This window comes from Zootoca vivipara, chromosome 1 (assembly GCF_965207765.1).
Source record: "Zootoca vivipara chromosome 1, rZooViv2.hap1.1, whole genome shotgun sequence".
NCBI lineage: Eukaryota > Metazoa > Chordata > Lepidosauria > Squamata > Lacertidae > Zootoca > Zootoca vivipara.
Genome location: NC_142582.1, coordinates 127,894,015 through 127,914,754, shown reverse-complemented (window position 1 = coordinate 127,914,754; position 20,740 = coordinate 127,894,015). Strand labels below are relative to the sequence as shown.

Here is a 20,740-nt window from a genome sequence, read left to right as displayed (position 1 = left end):
GGCGGTATATAAATTCAACTAATAATAATTGGGTGTACCCAAGACAGCATTTTCTGCTCTGACTGGCAGGAACTGCAGAATTTCAGACAAGGGATATCCCAACCTCACCAGGAGATGCCAGGGATTGAACCTGAGACCTTCTGCATTCAAAGCAGATGCTCCTCCACAATAAACCTAAAGCTTCCCTCATCTTCACATCTATTATAATTATTGCTTATATTGATACCCCAACCTTCTTCCCACACTGGGGGCTCAAGGCAGCTTATGCAAATTAAAGCAGATAAAATTGCAAAAACAAACAAACAACAAACTCAAAAAAATTTTTAAGAACATGAAAGAGAAGCTCAAAAGCAATTGAGGTCTAGTAGAATTAAAATAGTATATTTTTAAAAAGCAAAATTTTTACAGGCAGCAAAGCAGCACTGCTCTGTCAGAAGCTCTTTCCTTTTAGAAACCACCAGTACCATTACAGTATGTGCTTTTATAAATGTTATTTAAACTTCTGCATCAAGGGACCCTCCGCCCGCAGCACCCACACCTCCCCAGCCCAAGCCTTTGCTCATCTCAGTGAAGGCCCGCAGTTTGGGAAGTCAACCTTTAAATAGCAATGAAGCTTCACACCACCTGCAGGAGAGGACCAAATTGGCAGAGGGAGATGGTTAACCCTTGCCTGGCCCAAGCAGATTTCTCGAAGGGATCCAGTCCTCTTACCTCGTTAAGCTGCTGATAGCCCCACGGAGGGAGAAAAGGGAAGGACCCATATTATAACTCTTATTTTTCCCAGCAGAACTAATAACAGGTTATTAGTTTCAGGTGTGCATTGGTACAAGAGAGAGATTTCAGCTGGGAAATTAGTAAGAGAGGAGGAAGTAAACATATTATCCTTATCATTATCATCTTTCTTCTATATATATATATAAATGTAGGCATTGCGTGCGTAGAGGTCACAGCTTTCTCCGTAACTGCTGAACTGTAATGTAACAAATTTGGCCACAACGTTCCATGCCCATCAGTGAGGGATCTGGCATAGGGTTTCCAGACTCAATAGAGGACAGGACTTCTGTGCCTTTAATTGCCCTGCTTTCTTTTGAGTCTGGGAACCTTAAAGAGAAACCAGCAGACCCTTTGTTTAATTTTCTGCTGGTTTCTCTTTAAGGTTTCCAGAGTTGGAAAGGGTACCAAGGGTCATCTAGTCCAACCCGCTGCAATACAGGAATATCAACTAAACCATCTATGATAGATGGCCATCCAACCTATGTTCAGGGGTGGGCAACTCCCAGTTTGGGAGCTTAATCTAGCCACCAGACATTTTTTTCTAACCCTTCAGGACCCCCCACTATTTTTGGTGATGGCACATATATCTAAATAGTGGGTGTGGCTCAGCGCCCTGATGGGGTGTCCTGGGAGGGGGGAATTTGAACGCCCATCTATCTTTCGATGAATAGGGGTGCAGCTGCCATCTCCACCTCAGCTAGTCTTCACTGCTTTGGTGAGAGGGGAGACTCTGTGTCTCTCTGTGTGTTTGCCTGTGTGTGTGCACATGTAGGCATTCACACATGTGAGGGTGTGCAGTGCCCACTGGAAGGCAAAGGCCAGTATGGTCCTCACTTCCCGCCCGCTATACGTGGGGACCCTTTGTCTCTCCTGATGTTGAATGAAAATTCCCATTAGAATCATGGAATCATTGAATTGCAGAGTTGGAAAGGGTCCCAAGGGTCATCTAGTCCAACCCCCTGCAATGCAGGAATCTCAACTAAACCATCTATGATAGATGGCCATCCAACCTCTGCTGAAAAACCTCCAAGGAAGGAGAGTCCACCACCTCCTGAGGGAGACCGTTCCACTGCTGAACAGCTCTTAATGTCAGAAAGTTATTCCTGATGTTTAGTTGGAATCTCCTTTCTTGTGACTTGAAGCCATTGGTTTGAGTCCTCCCCTCCAGAGCAGAAGAAAGCAAGCATGCTCCCTCTTCCATGTGACAGCCCTTGAGATATTTGAAGAGGGCTCTCATATCTCCCCCAGTCCCCTCTTTTCCAGAATAAAAATAGCCAGCTCCTTCAACCACTCCTCATCAGGCTTGGTTTCCAGACCCTTGATCATCTTGGTTGCTCTCCTCTGCACACATTCCAGTTTTGAGATTCCAAGAAAGACCCTCCCTCTCTCTCTTTGTTGCTAAAAAATTATCAAAACACAATACATATCCTGTAATGAAGAGGCATTATAATCTGATGCAGAAAACACAGCTACTTCAGTTTATTAGGAATTACTAATGGTCAGGGGTCCCTTTACCTTTATCTTTACCTTTACTAACATATTGGCCAGCTAGCCAGATTTTAAGGAATCAGTTGAATGTCAAAATATAATTATAAATAGCTCAGTGGAAGTTCTTGAGTATAGCTGATTTTTATGTATTTTTATAACAATTTATTAATTTTCAAAAGTAAACATAAAAAACCACAGTATACAAAGCTGATTTTTATGTAAGACCCACCCTCCCTCTCTTGGTTGCAGAAACCCGGCTATTTCAGTTTATTAGGAACTGCATAACATAAAGAGCAACTAGTGAGTTTTTAAGGAATCAGCAGAATGTCACAATGGCATATAATTATAAAAAGCTCAACGGAAGTTCTAGAGTACAACTGATTTTTATGTCAATTTCCACGAGAATGAATTGATGTACTCTCCTCCATAGCAAATCTAATAGCCTGACCCCTTTGGGACAGTGTTACGTTTTCCGCACTACTTTCTCTTCGTGCGCTGCTTCTTCTTCTTACAGGAGCCGGAGGTTCCAATAATGAGGATACAAGGTCAAACAGCACAGCTATCCAGGCCAGACCAATGACGATCCAAGTGGCTGCGAGTAGCCGGTAGCCCATAAAATAATTTCTGTTATTGTTCCTCCCTGGAAACACAGAGAAAAGCAACAATACAGTGTGAGGAGGTGATTTAAAGGACCCGCCAACTCAGACTTCCGGCTTCCGGCCATGAGATATGGCGGCCTCCCAAGAGATCAGCCAGCCAGCCGTGCGAGTAATTCAGGATTGAATGAGGATAATTAACCCTACGCCACCCATAGGCCATAGGTTATCTGCACTCCGCAACAAGATGTGAGGCAGGCATGGGCGTAGGCAGGGGGGTAGGAGGGGGCAATTGCCCCCCTAGAAGCAGGGCCGCTAGCCAGCCTGCCCCGCTGCCCGCCTGGTGCCGTCTCCCTTCTCCCTGGCTGGCTGTGGGGCGGGCGGAGGGAAAGCCCCAGAGCCGCGCAAAGCGTTTGGCTGGCTTTCCCTCCGCCCGCCCCACAGCCAGCAAGGGAGAAGGGAGACGTCCCTTCTAGCCGGCTGGCTGTGGGGCGGGCGGAGGGAAAGCCAGCCAAACGCTTTGCGCGGCTCTGGGGCTTTCCCTCCGCCCGCCCCTGCCGATCGCGGAGGGGGAGGAGGGAGTTGGGGCAGCCCAATTTCGGGCTGATCCTGGCACCCCCTCGCCCCTGCCGTCCGAGGAGGGGGAGGAGGGGGTCGGAGCAGCCCGAAATCGTGCTGCTCCGATCCCCTCCTCCCCCTCCACGATCGCCGGGGTGGGTGGAGGGAAAGCTGGCAAGGGAGAAGGGAGCTTTCCTTGCCCTGCTGTGGCCCCTCCCCCCGCCCCTTGGTCCCGCCCCTTGCCCCCCTAATTTTCATCCTGGCTACGCCCCTGGAGGCAGGGACTCTGGGTGAGATCCAAGGCACGAATTTAGCAACTCTCCAACACCAGTCTCATCAGCCGGGAGTCCCTGCTTCCTAAAAATTAAAGGATTTGGCAAAAAAAAAAAAAAACCCCAGGCATGTTCTGGACGGAAAGAGTTAAAAGGAAAATCTGCTAAACTACACAGTTGCTGGAGGCCAAGTTTTGGACTGTACTTTTGTATTTGTTATATTTGTTATTTCATGACTTGGCAAACCGCACCAAGAAAGAATTACTGGTAATTACCCAAAGGAAATGCAGGAGGCGTAAAATAATTGGACTTATTGGCATTATCGCAGTCCTCAAAAGACAGTGCAAAGTTGCTAATTAACTTCAACTTTGGATGGAAGTCCAGAGCCTATTAGAACAACAATCAGCAGAAAAAGGAGGGGTCATTGAAGCAGGGCTGTGCTTCAAAATATTAAGACTGAGAACAATGTGGGAAAAGCCCTCTGCGTGATTATAGAAATAAGGAATGGTCAAATAAAACAAGATAGTTATACCAGCGACTGACTGATCGAGAGAGGAGATTGTCAATATCAGGATTGGAAAATTGTGAAGTACTGTAACAAAGAAAATAGCAGAAAGAAAAAGGATGGACATTTAACTCTTGAATCCAGAACATGGAAAGTCCCATTGAAATTAATTCAGGTTATATATTTGGCTATATTGTTTTTTGTTTTTGAATATTGAAAGATTTGGTTTGATTAGTTATTAGTAAGATTTTTTTTATTGGAAAATGAATAAAAATTATTTACAAAAAAAATAAAGGACCTGCCAACTCAGTTTATCTAAACTTTGTTAGGTCATGTTCACACCATACATTTAAAACACATTTCTACCACTAAACATAGGAAACTGACTATGACCTTATAATTCATGAAGGTTAGGGCTCATGATGATGTTTGAGCCTGTAAAGGCTTTGGTGTGCACATCCTGTAACTTCCTGTACGACGACGATGATGATGATGATAATTTTATTAATTGTACCCCACCCATCTGACTATACAGGGCTGCCTTCAGATGTCTTCTAAAGGTTTTGTGGTCCTTCTCCTCATTGACACCTGATGGGAAGGTGTGCCATATAGAGGGTGCCACCACTGAGAAGGCCCTCTTCCTGGTTCCCTGTAAACTCACATCTCGCAGGGAGGGAATTGCCAGAAGGCCCTCGAGCTGGACCTCAGTGTCTGGGCTGAATGGTGGAGGTTGAAACACTCCTTCAGGTATACTGGGTTGAGGCCATTTAGGGCTTTACAGGTCAGCACCACCACTTTGAATTGTGCTTAGAAATTTATAGCCGAGGGAGCCGGCGTACAGCTTCCGGATCATGTGGCCAGCATGACTAAGCCGCTTCCGGCAAACCAGAGCAGCGCACGGAAAAGGCGTTTACCTTCCTGCCGGAGTGGTACCTATTTATCTACTTATACTTTGAAGTGCTTTCGAACTGCTAGGTTGGCAGGAGCAGGTTCCGAGCAACAGGAGCTCACCCCGTCGCGGGGATTTGAACCACCAACCTTCTGATCGGCAAGCCCTAGGCTCTGTGGTTTATTATGCTATTTTTGTGATACAAGTGACATGAGAAAACATTATTCTTGTTTATAAAACCTAATAATAATAATAATAATAATAATAATAAATAATAATAATAATGTAAAAACATTTATTTTCATCCTACATTTGTTGGCAACAGTTTGTTCCAGTTGTTGGCCTCAGGCAGCAGTGATTACATTCATTTTGCTAGCTTGTGCCCAGTTCTCCAGTCTGTTTAGGTCATTCTGAATTCTGGTTTTGTCTTCTGTGGCATTAGCTATCCCTACCAGTTTCGTGTCATCTGTGCATTTGATGAGCATCCTCTCAATTCATTCATCCAAGTCATTTATAAGGACAAAGCCCTGTGGCACCCCGCTCGTCACTTTTTTGCAGGATGTCAAGGAACCATTAATGAGTACTCTCTTTGGGTTCCGTCAGTCAGCCTGCTAAAAATCCATCTAACGCTTACCTTGTTCAACCTACATTTTACCTGCTTCCTCTCGAGAAAATCATGGAATACTTTGTCAAAAGCCTTACCGAAATCAAGATACACTATGTCCACAGCATTTCCCTGACCCACCAAATTCATAATTCGATCAAAAAAAGAAATGAGATTCGTCTGGCCTGACTTATTTTTGAGAAACCCATGCTGGGTCTTAGTAATCACAGCATCCTTTTCTAAATGCTCACAGACTGACTGTTGAATTATCTATTCTAGAATAGGGATGTCCTATTCAATAATAATCATAATCAGAAGAAGAAGAAGAATTTTATTGTTTATACCCAGCCCATCTGACTGTGTTGCCCCAGCCACTCTGTGCGGCTTCCAACATATAAAAAAAATTAACAAAAAATTAAACCTTAAAACACTTCCCTATACAGGGCTGCCTTCAGATGTCTTATAAAGGTTACTTATCTCCTTGGCTCATGGGTCATACAGCTCCATACCCTTCAATATTTCTCAAAAGACAATAGGGACATCTTAAGGAAAAGCGGGACATTCCAGGATCAAATCAGAAACTGGGATGGCTTCTGTAAATCCAGAACTGTTCCTGGAAAATAGGGATACTTGGAGGGTCTGTACTTGAGAAACTTAAAATATGGTTTGGGTTCCAAATTATAATCATTGCTAGCCATCATTACGTATGAAACCTGATCTGAGCTTTCATATGAAAGTATTTTGAAATCCTTACCTATTAGATAGTCTCCAAAACCAATGGTGCTGAGTGTAATAAATGTAAAATAGACAGCTTCACTATAATTCCATCCCTCCATCCATTGAAAGAGAAACGAAGGCAAAATAAGAAATGCTTGAATTCCCACAACCAAGTAGAAGAAAAGATACTTCGCTGTTTTCTGAAAGATAAAGCAAAAAAGGAAATAAAAAAGGCAGGTTTGACGCAACAGAGCTCAGTTTTCTTGGCCTCCAGCCATGAACAGGGATTTTAGGCTGCATTAACAGATAAATAACAATAATTCAACCCAACCCTAGTTAAACTTCATCTGGAGCACAATACCCAGTTCTCCATTCACATGCAATTGCTTGGTTCACATGTAATGACACATAAGCCAAGCCACGGTTTAGTGTGGAAGTGCAAGGGTGCAGGTATTGGAGAAAATAATAATTTATTGAAGCAGCAGCCTTTTGCTGGTTAAGAGAATGGTTTGTATTAGATAATGATGACATACTTGATTTAGAAGGTCATGACAATGCATTTGGTTGGCATGCATATTTATGGTATGATAAAGTTAAGGTCCATAGAGGCTTTAAAAGTCATATTATCAGAAAATCCCTGCATGGTGTATGGAATAGGTATAAGGATTTGTTAGAACCAAAAACACCCAGGTGGATTTCACCGGCAGAAGCTAAGACCCAGAAAAGATTGAATATGTCAACAAAATGGTTGAAATATAGTGATATTTTAGTGGAGGAAGGTGATCAGATGAAGTTTAAACCTTATGAGGTGCTGAAGAGCAAAGTAAATGATTGTTTTCAATATTATCAAATCAATGAAGTGTATAAAGTGGATAAAAAAGTTGGTTTTCAAATGAATTGCTAGATTCAAAAAGTAAGAATTTATCAAAAATGTATAATTTATTGTTGGAATGGCATACAAAGGAGGAGCAAACAAAATGTGTAATGATTAAATGGGCAAATGATGTAGGATATAATATCATGGTGGAAGATTGGAAAAGGTTATGGAAGCATAATATGAGATTTACCGCGTGTTCAGTTTTAAAAGAAAATTTGATGAAAATGATGTATAGATGGTATCTGACCCCGGTAAAGCTTGCAAAGATTTATCATAAACAAGATAATAAATGTTGGAAATGTAAAAGGCAAGAAGGAACTTTCTTCCACATGTGGTGGACGTGCCCCCAAGTGAGAGACTTCTGGGAAAAATTTATAATGAATTGAAAAAAGTGTTGAAAAACACTTTTGCTAAAAAAAAACCAGAGGCCTTCTTATTTGGGATAACGGGAGATGATATACCTAGGAAGGATGCTACTTTCTTTTTGTATGCCACAACAGCTGCAAGAATTCTACTTGCAAAGAATTGGAAGGAGGAAGAACTACCAACAGTGGATGATTGGCAGAAGAAGCTGATAGAATATATGGAACTGTATGAGTTGACCGGGAGACTCCGGGACCGGAGTGAAGAAGCAGCGGAAGAAGATTGGAAGAAATTCAAAATTTATTTAAAGAATAAGTGTATAGCAGATTAGGAATAAGGGAAGTGAGGGAGATAAATTAGAGGTTGTAGATAATATAATGGTAAGAGATAAGTACAGTTAGAAATTAGGATAATTTTATTAAGAAGTAAGATTTAGATAGAATATAAAAGGATAAGATGTAAAAGATAGAAAAATAAGGGAACATTAAAGTAATAGGTAGAATTTATATAAGATTTAGACTTTACTACCGATGTGATGTAAAGAATCACAGAAGGGGAGGGAATGAGGAAGTCATTAGATTGGAGATAACTGTTATAAGTTAGATTTTTTGTTTTCTTTTTGTATTTTTTGTATTGTGGTATTTTTTGTATTTTGTTTTTTGTTTTTGAATTGTTTTTTGTGGGTGTGTATTTTTGTATGCTTTGCTGTTTCAGAAAATTCTTAATAAATACTTTTTTAAAAAAAAGAAAATTAATAAAACTGTACAGGTATTTCAATCATTCTGTGTTCTTTTGAGTCTATGGGCTCGCTGAACTAAAAAGGCTTGTACCTGCCTTTTACAGTACTGTACAGAACTAGCTGCTTTGAGGTACTGTACATAGTGAATGTCCGTTCGCAAAAACTGGAAAGAATAAACTGTTAGAATCTATGGGTGCTACTGTATTCCTAAAAAGAGAATCAGCTAGGCATGGCAATTGTGATCAGTCTGGAATTGTTTTGTAAAAAGATGAAAGAGGAGGACATTGGAAAAATCAGTCAAAGTCTTAAGAAAGAAAGACACCGAAAAATGGTTGTATGTAATCACACAATAATCCCAAGTTAACTTGGCAAACTTGATTTTCTAAACACTGAAAAAAATGGAACTATAGGGGAAAGTAATGTCCGAGTTTGTAATATCCAAACTGTGTTGTACATTTTGTTAACTTTTACGCATCAGAAGGTGACAATTCAATTTTGGTTCAGTTGTACGTTGTTGCATACACCCTCGCACCCACTAACATTTTGGAGAATTAAGAACAATAAATTCCATGAATTTGAGAAGATATATTTTGCAAATTTATCCCAGAGCCATTTTCACTAAAGGCAAACAGCTGTGTTCCAAAAATATGTGCTTCTTGAAAGAAATAAGTTGGGCAGTATCTCTCATTCCTATTTGAAGGCAGAGCTCGAGTTTATCTTCCACACTTAATTAGAAGGCATGATGATGAACATGTCTAATTTATTCTTGTCTTCCTCCTCTTATAGAGGCAGCCAATCATATATGCATATTTATATGCAATATAATAGATAGAATAGGAGCCCTTCTGGATCAGGCAAGGGCCCATCTAGTCGAGGATCCTGTTCTCATGAAAGCTGACCAGATGCCCACAGGAATCCTGCAAACAGGACCTGAGTGCAGCAGCAGTCTATGTCAGCCTCAGTCTTGTGACTGGTAAGATTAGAAATCATCTCCAGATGAATTACCTTATCTTCCGACCAATACACTCTCGCTGCACAGCATTCACAGACTCTCGAGACAAAGAATCCAATATAGTTCAAGCAGATGAGGTTGAAGGGGATTCCAACGAGAGCAAAAATAACACAAAAAATCTGACCATCTGCTGTTTGGGGACAGAGGTTTCCATAGCCTGTTGAAAGATTAAGAAAGGGTTGCAAAGGACGTCAGCAACTGTTGATTTGCCAATTACCTTCAGATTTTTCAGTTCTTCAAAATTTGTGACACAGTTATTAGATTAGAAAACGAATGACAAAATTCTTCTTTTGGGATAAATTTAGAAATGTATTTGATGATATGTCTTTGGTGATGAAATAGGGCAAGCAAGGAGCGTATCAGATAGAGGAACCACCATCGTTCGTGCCCAGGTAGCCCATAACAGCCCTCAGTGTAAGCCTTCAGGGCATCTGCTCAGACAAACCTCCCTTTTAGCTTATTTTGAGAATGGACTCAATTATGACTTGGCTGATCTTTCTGCCAATTAATTCTTATTAAATCATTCTTATCCAGAATGATGCAAATTGGGACTTCCGACATGGAATGCCATGGCGTGCAGCAGTCCCATAATAGCAGATCCCGATTGTGCACTTAATCAAGGATAAAAATGAGAGTAATTAGGCCTATCCTTGTGGGAACCCCCCCCCCCGGGTCATGTTGTCCGTTAACTGTCTCTTGCTCCGATGGAACATGAGGGGCAATGGCACTGAGTGCTTGGCACTCCATGAATCGGAAACTCTCCAATGAAGCCGCCATGAGCGGGAGTACTTCCCGTTTGTTAAGATTTAAAAAATCGGACTAAAAGAACAGGCATGTTTGGGAACAAGGAGACATGGGAACCTGCTAAATGAATCAGCCACTGTGTGCCAAGGTTTTGATCTGGAGCAGGCATCCCCAAACTCAGCCCTCCAGATGTTTTGGGACTACAACTCCCATCATCCCTGACCACTGGTCCTGTTAGCTAGGGATGGTGGGAGTTGTAGTCCCAAAACATCTGGAGGGCCGAGTTTGGGGATGCCTGATCTGGAGAGTACTTCGCCAGGATTATTACGTAAGTGAAGGGGAGCCTTTTGTTCTTTTTTTATATTTATATTATACTAGCTGGCCCTGCCGCACGTTGCTGTGAGTCCCCAGTTCCGTTCCCTGCAAACCTGAGCTATTCCATCCCCGTCCTGCCCCCACCCGCAATGCAGGCGAGTCCCCACCTCAGTTCCCTGCAAACCTGCAAACCTGGTGTTTTGGGACATGGGTGGCTAGGGGCAGGATCCCGGCATGGCCCTTTGTGGAGGAATGGCCCTTATGGCAGTTATAGCATATTGGTTGCTGAGACGCAGGTTTGGCCTTCTATTTCCCAGGATGCACTTTGTCCCGCCCTTGGAGACGCAGCTTCTGGGTTCTATTTCCCAGCATGCACTTTCGTCTGAGCGTGGAAGTTTTGAACACAGGGTTTGGTGTTTTTTTACGTTGCACAGGCTTTGAAAATGGTATGGGCTTGCTCTCGTAGTCACTTTGACTTTGTGTCCAAATTTGAACGCAATCAGTCAAGCAGTTTCGTTGAACATTGGAGACGAACACACATCCCCAGTTTACATTTCTAGATAGGTAGATAGATAGATAGATAGATAGATTTGCTGATCTATGATCCAGCAAACCTTCACTAAAGACGAATTAATAAATTATTAGTGGACTGAGTTGATATTTGGATTACAACTATAAAGGGGACAACAGGGACTTTATAAAAGACTTTACAATCTGCCTATGGAGTTCTTCAAATGAAAGACTGTGGTGCTTTGTGGCACTGTCTCCTATGGAGAGCGTTAATTTGGATCTACAACTGTTTTGGTGAGACATCAGCTTGTTAAAAAAGATGGGAAGATTAAGAACAAAGAGCTAGATATCGGCCCGGAGCGTGGCATGATGCCAGTATGCTTTTGGTTCAACAAACAAGATGGCGGCAGTGCTGGCTCTGACACACTTTGAAAAAACACTCTCAAAGGGAGACAGCACGGAAAAAGGGTGATGCATTATTACATGAAAAGAAGTACAAAGGAAAAATATTTTACAGAGAAAATTATAAGCTTTAAATCCCTCTTCCAAGTTAATGGATATGGATTTTTTTAAAATACGAGTGAAGTTGTTACACCGGTGGCTGCAAAAACAACAACAGAAGAAGGGATCAAGATCGGAATTGTTATATTTGGATTTCATATGAGACTATGTGTGGGACTATGGAATAAATTATCTCCGGAAGATCAAAACACAGGAAGCCATCTAATTTGTTTAATTTGGAATGTATAATTGGCTTTATAAATTGTATTATGATTTGGTATGATTTGAGATCATAATAATGTGGCCCATATTGGAGTGTTATTAATGAAAATTAATAAAAAATATTTTTAAAAAAAACAGAATGCAATTTGGCTCCTGGTGTAAGAAGAGGTGTTAATTAAGAGACTGAAAAACAAAGCAAAAAGCTTATCTTAAATTATCGATGATCAACAACGTTTACCAATGGATAAGGATGATCTCGTTAGTTTAAAATCTTCATCTTATATTATTTTAAACACTCCATCCCTTCAGTGAGATTGAATCCATTAGCATGGGAATAATAATATAATTGTAATTCATTATTTATGTGTCGCCCATCTGACTGGGTTGCCCCAGCCACTCTGGGCGGCTTCTCCTATCCCCCAGAAGCAATACTTCGGTCTTGTTAGGATTCAACCTCAAACCATTGGAATGGAATGCACTGTTTGCTTAAAGGGACAGACACATGTTTTTACAGCAGAGGCTGCTAAGGGAGAGATGAACAGAACTCAATATAGCAAAGACATGGCTGAACACACCATTGATTGTTAGCATCATCCCACAGTTATTGGATGAGCAATTGCAAGAGCTTAGTTTGGTTTTGATTGCATTGTATGTTGAAAAGTTTCAATACATAACCAACATGCTCCATGCATTTGTAAGGACCAGACTTGAGTTGTTTTCAGCTGAGATCCCATAAAGATTTTGCCAAGCACCTCGGAATAATCAGAAAACCAATTAGAAAGCTAATAGTATCTTCTGATCCGAATTCACAAGTGGACAGTGCCAAGAAATGAAGCCTCCTGGGATACCTCAAGTCCAAAGGCTGAGAAACAGATAAGCCCCCTTTTTTTAATCTAAGAAGTCGCAAGCTTTGTGGCCTGCACTCGAAGTATGGATTCTTTTATCCCTAGCACACTTGAATCAACTGTTTGTGCTTCACACCAGAAAGCGTAACCAGAGCTTTCCAAACTGTGTGTCGTGACAAGTTAGTGTGTTGGCTGCAGTGTGTAGGTGTGTTGTGTGAATGCTAGAGAGGGGTTAGTTTAACCACCAGTTTGCTAGTAAAACTGAATTACTGTGTCACAAATTGATGCATGTATAAAAAGTGTCTCACCAACCTGACAAGTTTTGAAAGCTCTGGATTAAACAGTGCTAAAAGGGTAAGGTTCACCCACTCATTCAGTGCATGGTTTTCTGCATTGAAGGCATTCATCCAGACATAAAGGTTGTGTGGTTTCTTGTGTGTGTTTTGTAGCTTACTGGAAAGAAGTTTTAATCCTATGCAAATTTATTGGGGAGCAAGTCCCACTGAATGCATGGGGTTGTTCTGAGTTTGGATTTGATATCCCGCTTTATCACTACCTGAAGGAGTCTCAAAGCGGCTAACATTCTCCTTTCCCTTCCTCCCCCACAACAAACACTCTGTGAGGTGAGTGGGGCTGAGAGACTTCAGAGAAGTGTGACTAGCCCAAGGTCACCCAGCAGCCGCATGTGGAGGAGCGGAGACACAAACCCGGCTCCCCAGATTACGAGTCTACCGCTCTTAACCACTACACCACACTGGCTCTCAAGAGGGACGGATTTGCATTGAGAGACTGGAATGGGGTTAGTTGCACCTGGCGGGATTTGAACTCGTTTCCCTAGCCCAACTACTTTCCACAGGGTAGTTTTAATAATGGGTTGGCCCCAGAAGGGTGGGTAACAAATAACTAATCAGGGAATGGGCTCATTGGGCATATAATAAATGAACTATTTATTTGGCCAGAAAGGGGAAAACAGAGATGAGAGGTGAAGGATGATGAAGGAGCAAAAACAAAGCCTGCAGCTTAACACAATTTATCTAAGCGAGAGCAGTCGGATGCCCTGCATATTATATTCAGGGAGAAGCCAGAACCAAATGACAGTACCTATTGTTGCTAACATAGTTCCCACGAAGAAGAAAGAATTGGCGAAATTCCAGTTGCTATGTGTAGCATGAGGATCCTTTCCTACTGGATCTATTCCCAACCGAACAGCTTTTACCAGTTTCTGCAATTGAAGGCAAGATTCAGTTTGAATATTCCAACAATAAGAATAGCCCCCTCCTCTGATTATAACCAGATACTGCTAACCAAATCACGATGCATTCGGAAGAGAAGTTCTTCTGGATCAGTCCAGCTACCAGGGCATTTTTTTTCAGCCGGAACTTTCTGGAACTCATTTCTGGCAGCTCTCAAGTAGGCGCCTTTGCCATTAGAGGGGAACGAGGGAGGTTTCTCTCCCTTGACCCCAAGAGAGGGTTTGGTCTTCTTGCTCCAAAAACATACACTTTAGTAGCAATGCATAAATCATTACCCCTTGGCATGCCTGTCTTCATAAATTCTTTTGGACAGAGTCTGCTTAGAGTATTCACTCTTCCATATGCTCAGTCAACAAAACAAAGGTGAGACAACTCCATCTCCCACCCTCTGTTCTAAGGCACAAACACACACTTTTCAAAGCAGTTAACCAGACAATAATTCAGCTTTTCTGTGACCTTGATTGGAGTCACCTCTTTTGCAGCTGCTACATGGCACATGACAAGGTTAAGGGCTATCATATCACCCCTTAACCTTCTCTTCTCCAGGCTAAACATACCCAGCGCCCTAAGCCGTTCCTCATAAGGCATTGTTTCCAAGGCTTGCCTTATGAGGAACGGCTTAGGGAGCTGGGTATGTTTAGCCTGGAGAAAAGAAGGTTAAGGGGTGATATGATAGCCATGTTCAAATATATAAAAGGATGTCATATTGAGGAGGGTGAAAGGTTGTTTTCTGCTGCTCCAGAGAAGCGGACACGGAGCAATGGATTCAAACTACAAGAAAGACGATTCCACCTAAACATTAGGAAGAACTTCCTGACAGTAAGAGCGGTTCAACAGTGGAATTTGCTGCCAAGAAGTGTGGTGGACTCTCCTTCTTTGGAGGTCTTTAAGCGGAGGCTTGACAGCCATATGTCAAGAATGCTTTGATGGTGTTTCCTGCTTGGCAGGGGGTTGGACTGGATGGCCCTTGTGGTCTCTTCCAACTCTATGATTCTATGATTCTGTGTTCTCCTTTCCCCAATATATTCTTTGCAAAATACATTTCCCAACAAATACAGTACAAATAGTAACAAAATCCTGTCCTTTGTAGATAAATCGGAGCAAACGTCAATTTGAGTTTGCAATGGATTGCCCTTAACAAGCTGGTTTTCATGAGGAATGCCCCAGAGCAACGAAATGGTGCTCAGACACGGAGCTTTCAATCATGGGCCCTGCCTGGAAAGAGGGGAGGAAAGCTCAGTGTGCATAAGCCCTTGCTGCCTCCAACAGTGTTGGCAGAACACAGCCCTAATGGCTAGTAGCCATTCATTGTCTTATCCTCCATCAATTTGCCTAATCCTCCATGGGGATAACATTTCACACATGGAAGGAAGGCTGAGTCCTTATGGCTTATGCTGGCCACTGATTCTGTCCCCACCTCGATTCCCACCTCCTAAACTGTATCCCCCCATATATACTTTCTGATCTCTCAACCTCTGGTCTCATGCCACGGTCTACCCTTTCAGTCTTGCTAAGGTAATGACTTACCACTATGAATAACTCCACCTCCTCTGGGCTGAGTTGGGTGTAGTTCGAAAAAAATTGTGCTTTCATTTTAAACGTTGCTTCTTCTAGTCTTTTGTGGTGATCGTTCTCCAGAATCTCAATGACGAGGGCACCCATCACCACGTAAGTCATGTAGCCAGCCAGCAGTAGAGCGCCCTGCTTCCTGTTCACACGCATGTTGTCCTATGTGGGAATGAGAGCCAAGGAAGAAGGGGACACAAGAGCGAATATAGTTTAGTAAGCAAGTCCTTATTTGTCTTGACCCAGACTCAAGAGTACAGTCCCATAGCTGGGCACTCTCCATAGCTGGGCCCAAGCTAACCAAGTGAATTTCAATAGGGACAAATGCAAGATTCTGCACTTAGGCAGGAAGAACCAGATGCACAAACAGAAGATGAGGGACACATGGCTTACTAGCAGTACAAGTGAAAAGGATCCAGGGGTCTTGGTGGACCACAAGTTAGTTGAACATGAGTCAACCGTGTGTTATTAATACCACAATAATTCCAATTCACATACCGAGCAAATACTTTCACAAAATTTAATATTTGTTTAGAAAATGCCTTTGGGGCTCTTCAGTTCCAAGAATATCGATTCAAAAAATGCAAATATTGATAAAGGAAGGAGGATTTTGGATCCCATATTTAGGACTGTATCACTAAAAAGACTGATGTACTGGAAAAATAAAAGTGAGACTCCCTTCTACGATTGGATTGAAGACATACAAACTTGCAACGTATCAGCAGGTTGCATATAAAAGCAGACTTGCCATGGACAAATTCAACGATATGTTGAATCCATTCTTACAAATACTGTAATAGGTTAAGATCTGGTGAATTACAGTAACAACTCTGTAAAGTATGCATTTTTAGTTTTTTCCTCCCTCCCCCCCCCTTTACTTTGCCGTCTACACAAGTAAAAATTTCTCTAGAAAATGACATTGCAAGGAAGCTCTCAGAGGACAAAACCATATGTGAATTTGTTGCTAGAAAAACTAGAAAAAATGTTCTTCATGTCGTATAGGTGTCTAAGATAAAAGATTATATTGACTGTGCAAACAACAACTGCTTCAATGACTTTTGGGGAAAGTCGTTTGGAGTGTTAGGACACTGCATGTCAAAACACACTTTTGCTTTCCAGGTTTTGTTTTGTTTTTTAAGAAATACAGTTCATTGGGGAAAATGGAGGAAGAAGACCAGGAGGCTTTGTCATGGTGGAGCTAATTTGTTTTCCCACATCCATTACCAGCCCAGGGGTCATTTGGAGGAGGGAATTGAAAGGAGCGGAGAGGTCTTTGCTTGGCTCATCACTCACCCTGATAGGGACCTTCGATTCCAAATCCTCTTAAATGATCCACTTCTTCAACTTCCAATATCTGATGGGAGAGTCTCAGTGATTCCCTTTCACTGGGTAGCTATTTGGTAGGATCAGCTTGACCACACCTTCATGGGCTCTATGAGGTCATGGGTATATTACCCTCTTTTGTGGACTGGCTTACCTGGTCCTCTGTGAGGTCACCCCCTCTGTACCTGCTGGGCTGCTGACAGCCTCCAGGCCTGAGAGGCTAGTAGGAAGATCAGGCCACAATATTTTAGAAATCTACAGGGGGCAACCCTAATCTATTGTTATGTCGAGCATTGGTGCACATCAGATTTGCAGATGGCACCAAACTGGGAGGGGTAGCTAATGCCGCAGAAGAAAGAATAAGAATTTAGGGTTGCCATTTGTCCTCCTTTTTCCAGAACACGTCCTCTTTTTCATGGGCAGGGTCGTCATAGCGATCCATAGTTAAAAGCAGAAGTCAACAAATGTGTCCTCTTTTTTTTTGCAACCCTACATTGAGCCCCAGTTAACAAAAGGAATTTCAATAGGGACAAATGTCAGGTTCTGCACTTAGGAGGGAAGAACAAGATGCGCCATAGCTGTCAACTTCCGGACTGGAAAATAAGGGATCAGCAGCCTCACTCAGTGGCGCGGCACGTCCAGACATGCGCAGAAGTGACTTCCGGTGCCGGGCTGTCTGTTTCCACATGTCTGGGCACCGGAAATCAGTTCTGCGCATGTCTGGACATGCGCAGAAGCGATTTCCCAGAAGACATGGGCAGAGCGGCTCTGGAAATCGCTTCTGTGCATGCGCGGGTATGCGCAGAAGCGATTTCCGGCAGCACTCGGCAAGTGAGCGAGCAGCCAGCCGCCAAGCGAGGCATTTTACCGGGAGGTGGCTGGCTGCTCACTCGCCGGGGGGGGGGGGAGTGGAGCTGCTTCAAATCCGGGAAATTTACGAGATATCTAATAATCTGGGATAGCAGCGGGAAACGGATTGAAATAAGGGAGTTCCCCCACAAAAAACGGGAGGGTTGACAGCTATGGGATGCACAAATGTGGGGGGTGGGACGGGACTAGCAGTACATGTGAAAAGGATCTAGGGGTTTTGGTGGACCACAGGCTGAAACTGAGTCAATAGTGTGATGCAGCAGCAAAGCTAATGCTATTCTTAAACCCTTGGAATGAATAAATGCTAGGATTTTGATTAATTGGGATATGGATTAAAATATAAACTGCAGAGCTGTTTCATACAGGGAATTCCTGGGCCAGCTTATGGAAATAAACCTGGCTGACCAATGGCTATCAACAGTGCAACAGTGCAAGGGAACTTCCCTCTTTCCCCTAGGTGTGAACAAATACTGGGGATTTGGGAGTTTGCCAGGGAACCTGCTCTGGGGGAGGGCAAGGGCAAGGAGTTTCTGGGAGGAAGAAGGAGGCGGGAAGGAGAGATCCATCTTGGAGAGAGAGGCAGAAGGATGCCTGCACTGCTACCTCTTGAACTGACCATGCCGTAAGATCTGGACTCCTTCCATGCAGACTGAAGGTGTAAATAGCTGGATAAACTCTATTTCTTAAAGTACAACAGTTTCCACTGTGTCTTCTATTCTTCAAAGTAACTCTCATCTACATCAACAGAAGCATAGTGTCCAGATCATGGGAAGTAATAAAGGTATCAAGTCTAGAAGCCAAGCCTGATGAGGAATGGTTGAAGGAGCTGGGTATGTTTATTCTGGAAAAGAGGAGATATGAGAACCATCTTTGTGTTCAGGAGGAGCCAACAATTGAACCACTCTCAACATAGAGGGTGCCCAGTCGCCTGCCAGCAAATATGGAGGGGGCTGAAGACCCTTCTGCCCCTAGAAGTTGGGACACCTGTCCTGGTATGCCTGGCGGAGGACCTTAAGGTCCACAAATAACAATATTTTGGAGATCCCGAGCCGTAAGGTGGCTAGATTTGCCTGAACTAGGGCTAGGGCCTTTTCAGTATTGGTGGAACGCTCTCTCACAGGAGACCAGGGCCCTGCAGGATTTGACATCTTTCCGCAGGGCCTGCAAGATGGAGCTGTTCTGCCTGGCCTTTGGGTTTTGATTTGGGCCCTTTTAAAATGGGACTGCATTTTAAAACATTTTTTAAATCTAAATTGTATTTTAATCTGCATTTTAATCAATTGTTTTTCTTTCTTTTACGTTTTATTGTAATTTTATTGATGTCAGCCGCCCTGAACCTGGCTCTCACTGGGGAGGGCGGGGTATAAATAATTTTTTAATCATTATTATTATTATTAATACCGTCGGTTTATGCCCAAAGTAAATGTGCATTAGATTGCTTGGCAGCCTAATGGCTGCACAGTTTTCTCAGTAGCGACTCCCACGAAATACCTAGAACAAAGACAGGGTGTCAGCGATGATGGGAGTTGTAGTCCGACAACATCTGAAATTGTGTTCAGGATTGTGTTCAGGATTGTATGAGAATGTGCAATGCCTGAACTCAACAACAGGTTGTACCGTAGCATTTAACCTTGAAGACTCCCAGTTGCAGAAAAGCGATCTGTGCATAAATATGATGGACAGTAGACTTAGCACCTTGTTCTGTTCTGTTTGGCAATGAGCCACTGCCACGCTCAGGCTCACGCTCACTGTCACGCAAAGGCTCTCCACAACCACATGTGTCTAACTCGGGCTGCAACACTGACCAGTGAAAATTCTCCAGGACATTTAAGATCTCGCCCCGGATGAATCGGGCATTTCCTCCAAGCGAACCCACAAACCTGCCTGTTGAATTTGGAATCCCTTGTGGACCTGCTGGGGCAGAACTTGGTTGGCACAACTGGATGCCGGCAAATATCAGCTGGACATGCTGACATGCACAACAGCGCAACGGCCCTCTCTCTTCCTGGCACTGCCACGCCAGCCCTCTTTCCCCCTTTCCTTCAGGTGAAATCTCCAATGGAGAATGAACCATGAGCGACAGTGGATTTTTCTTTTGGGAAAACAGGTTGCAAACAAACTTTAGTATAACAGATGTACTGTAAACAAGTAGTTTACATCTGTTCAGCCTTAAGGTTTCTTTCTTTTACCCAACTGCCTCCCTTGGAACTCTGGCCAATCAGGAGCTGTTGTTGTTAACTGTTTGCTGGCCGGGGGGGCACTCGGTGACTTAACCTGCTTAGTAAACAAACTTTTCTGTCACAACAGCATCAGCATCAAGTATACACCTCCAGAGTTAAGGCTAAATACATTACTTCTGGTAAATGAGCTACCCTAGCTGCTAGAGGGCCATGAAAGTTTGTGTCCCAGACTGTTTCTTGTCTGCCCGTGTTGTATCTGAAACCCAAGGAGCACATTGGTTTCCAGAAGTGAAATACATTGGCAATATCTGCATTAAGCGGCATGATGGACTTAGATCTATTAATTTGTAGGGGGGGAATTGTTGGCCACAGCCTGTTGTTGTTGTTGTTGTTGTTGTTGTTGTTGGAGTGCTTCCAGCTGTATGGGAGCCGAACATCCACCCATCAGCATTGAGATGGAAGAATCTCCTTTCCCAAACTGAGTGGTAGAACATCTGCTTAGCAGGCAGCGAGTCCCGAGTTCAGCCTCCAGCATTTCCAAACTCCTGTTTGAAATTCTGAATTACCACCTGCGGTCAGTCTAGACAGTATTGTGCCAAATGGCCCACTGGTCTGACTCTGTGTAAGGCAGCTCCCTGTGTTCCTAAGCATTCTAAATGGAGTGCATTTGTTAAGGAAAGCAGATTCTCCAAGTTTCCATCCCTGTTTCTGATATGATCATAATAATGTGGGATGTAACTCGCCGAAGTTCCCTCAGTATTGTGGGCCAGTGTTCTTTGAATACAGTTGAAGCAGAACATGGTCCCAATTCTGCACTGGTTGAGATGAAATCTGCCCCCCCCCAATATATTTAAGGGAAAGAAGAAGAAACAATTTTAATGCAGCATTCACAAGGGCTTCCATCTGCAAAGTGTTGTAACCTTAATAGAATGTTTTTGTTCTGTGTTTCGCTGGATACTATAGAAATTACATTTGGCACCATTTTCAAATCAAAGTCCAACTTCGCCAAGCCTTTCT

At 43.0% G+C, this 20,740-nt stretch overlaps 1 protein-coding gene across 1 annotated transcript; it reads right to left on the bottom strand.

The window, feature by feature from the left end:
• Positions 1 to 2,230: 2,230 nt before the first annotated feature.
• On the bottom strand, positions 2,231 to 20,047 carry LOC118097850 (potassium channel, subfamily K, member 16-like). Its single transcript, XM_035141121.3, has 6 exons — positions 19,916 to 20,047; positions 15,312 to 15,512; positions 13,633 to 13,753; positions 9,388 to 9,551; positions 6,441 to 6,603; positions 2,231 to 2,902 (listed from the first exon to the last, which is right to left on the bottom strand). Exons 1-6 carry the CDS (start codon positions 20,045 to 20,047, stop codon positions 2,652 to 2,654), a joined length of 1,032 nt encoding a protein of 343 aa, XP_034997012.3. The 3' UTR covers positions 2,231 to 2,651.
• Between the last annotated feature and the right edge of the window lie 693 nt (positions 20,048 to 20,740).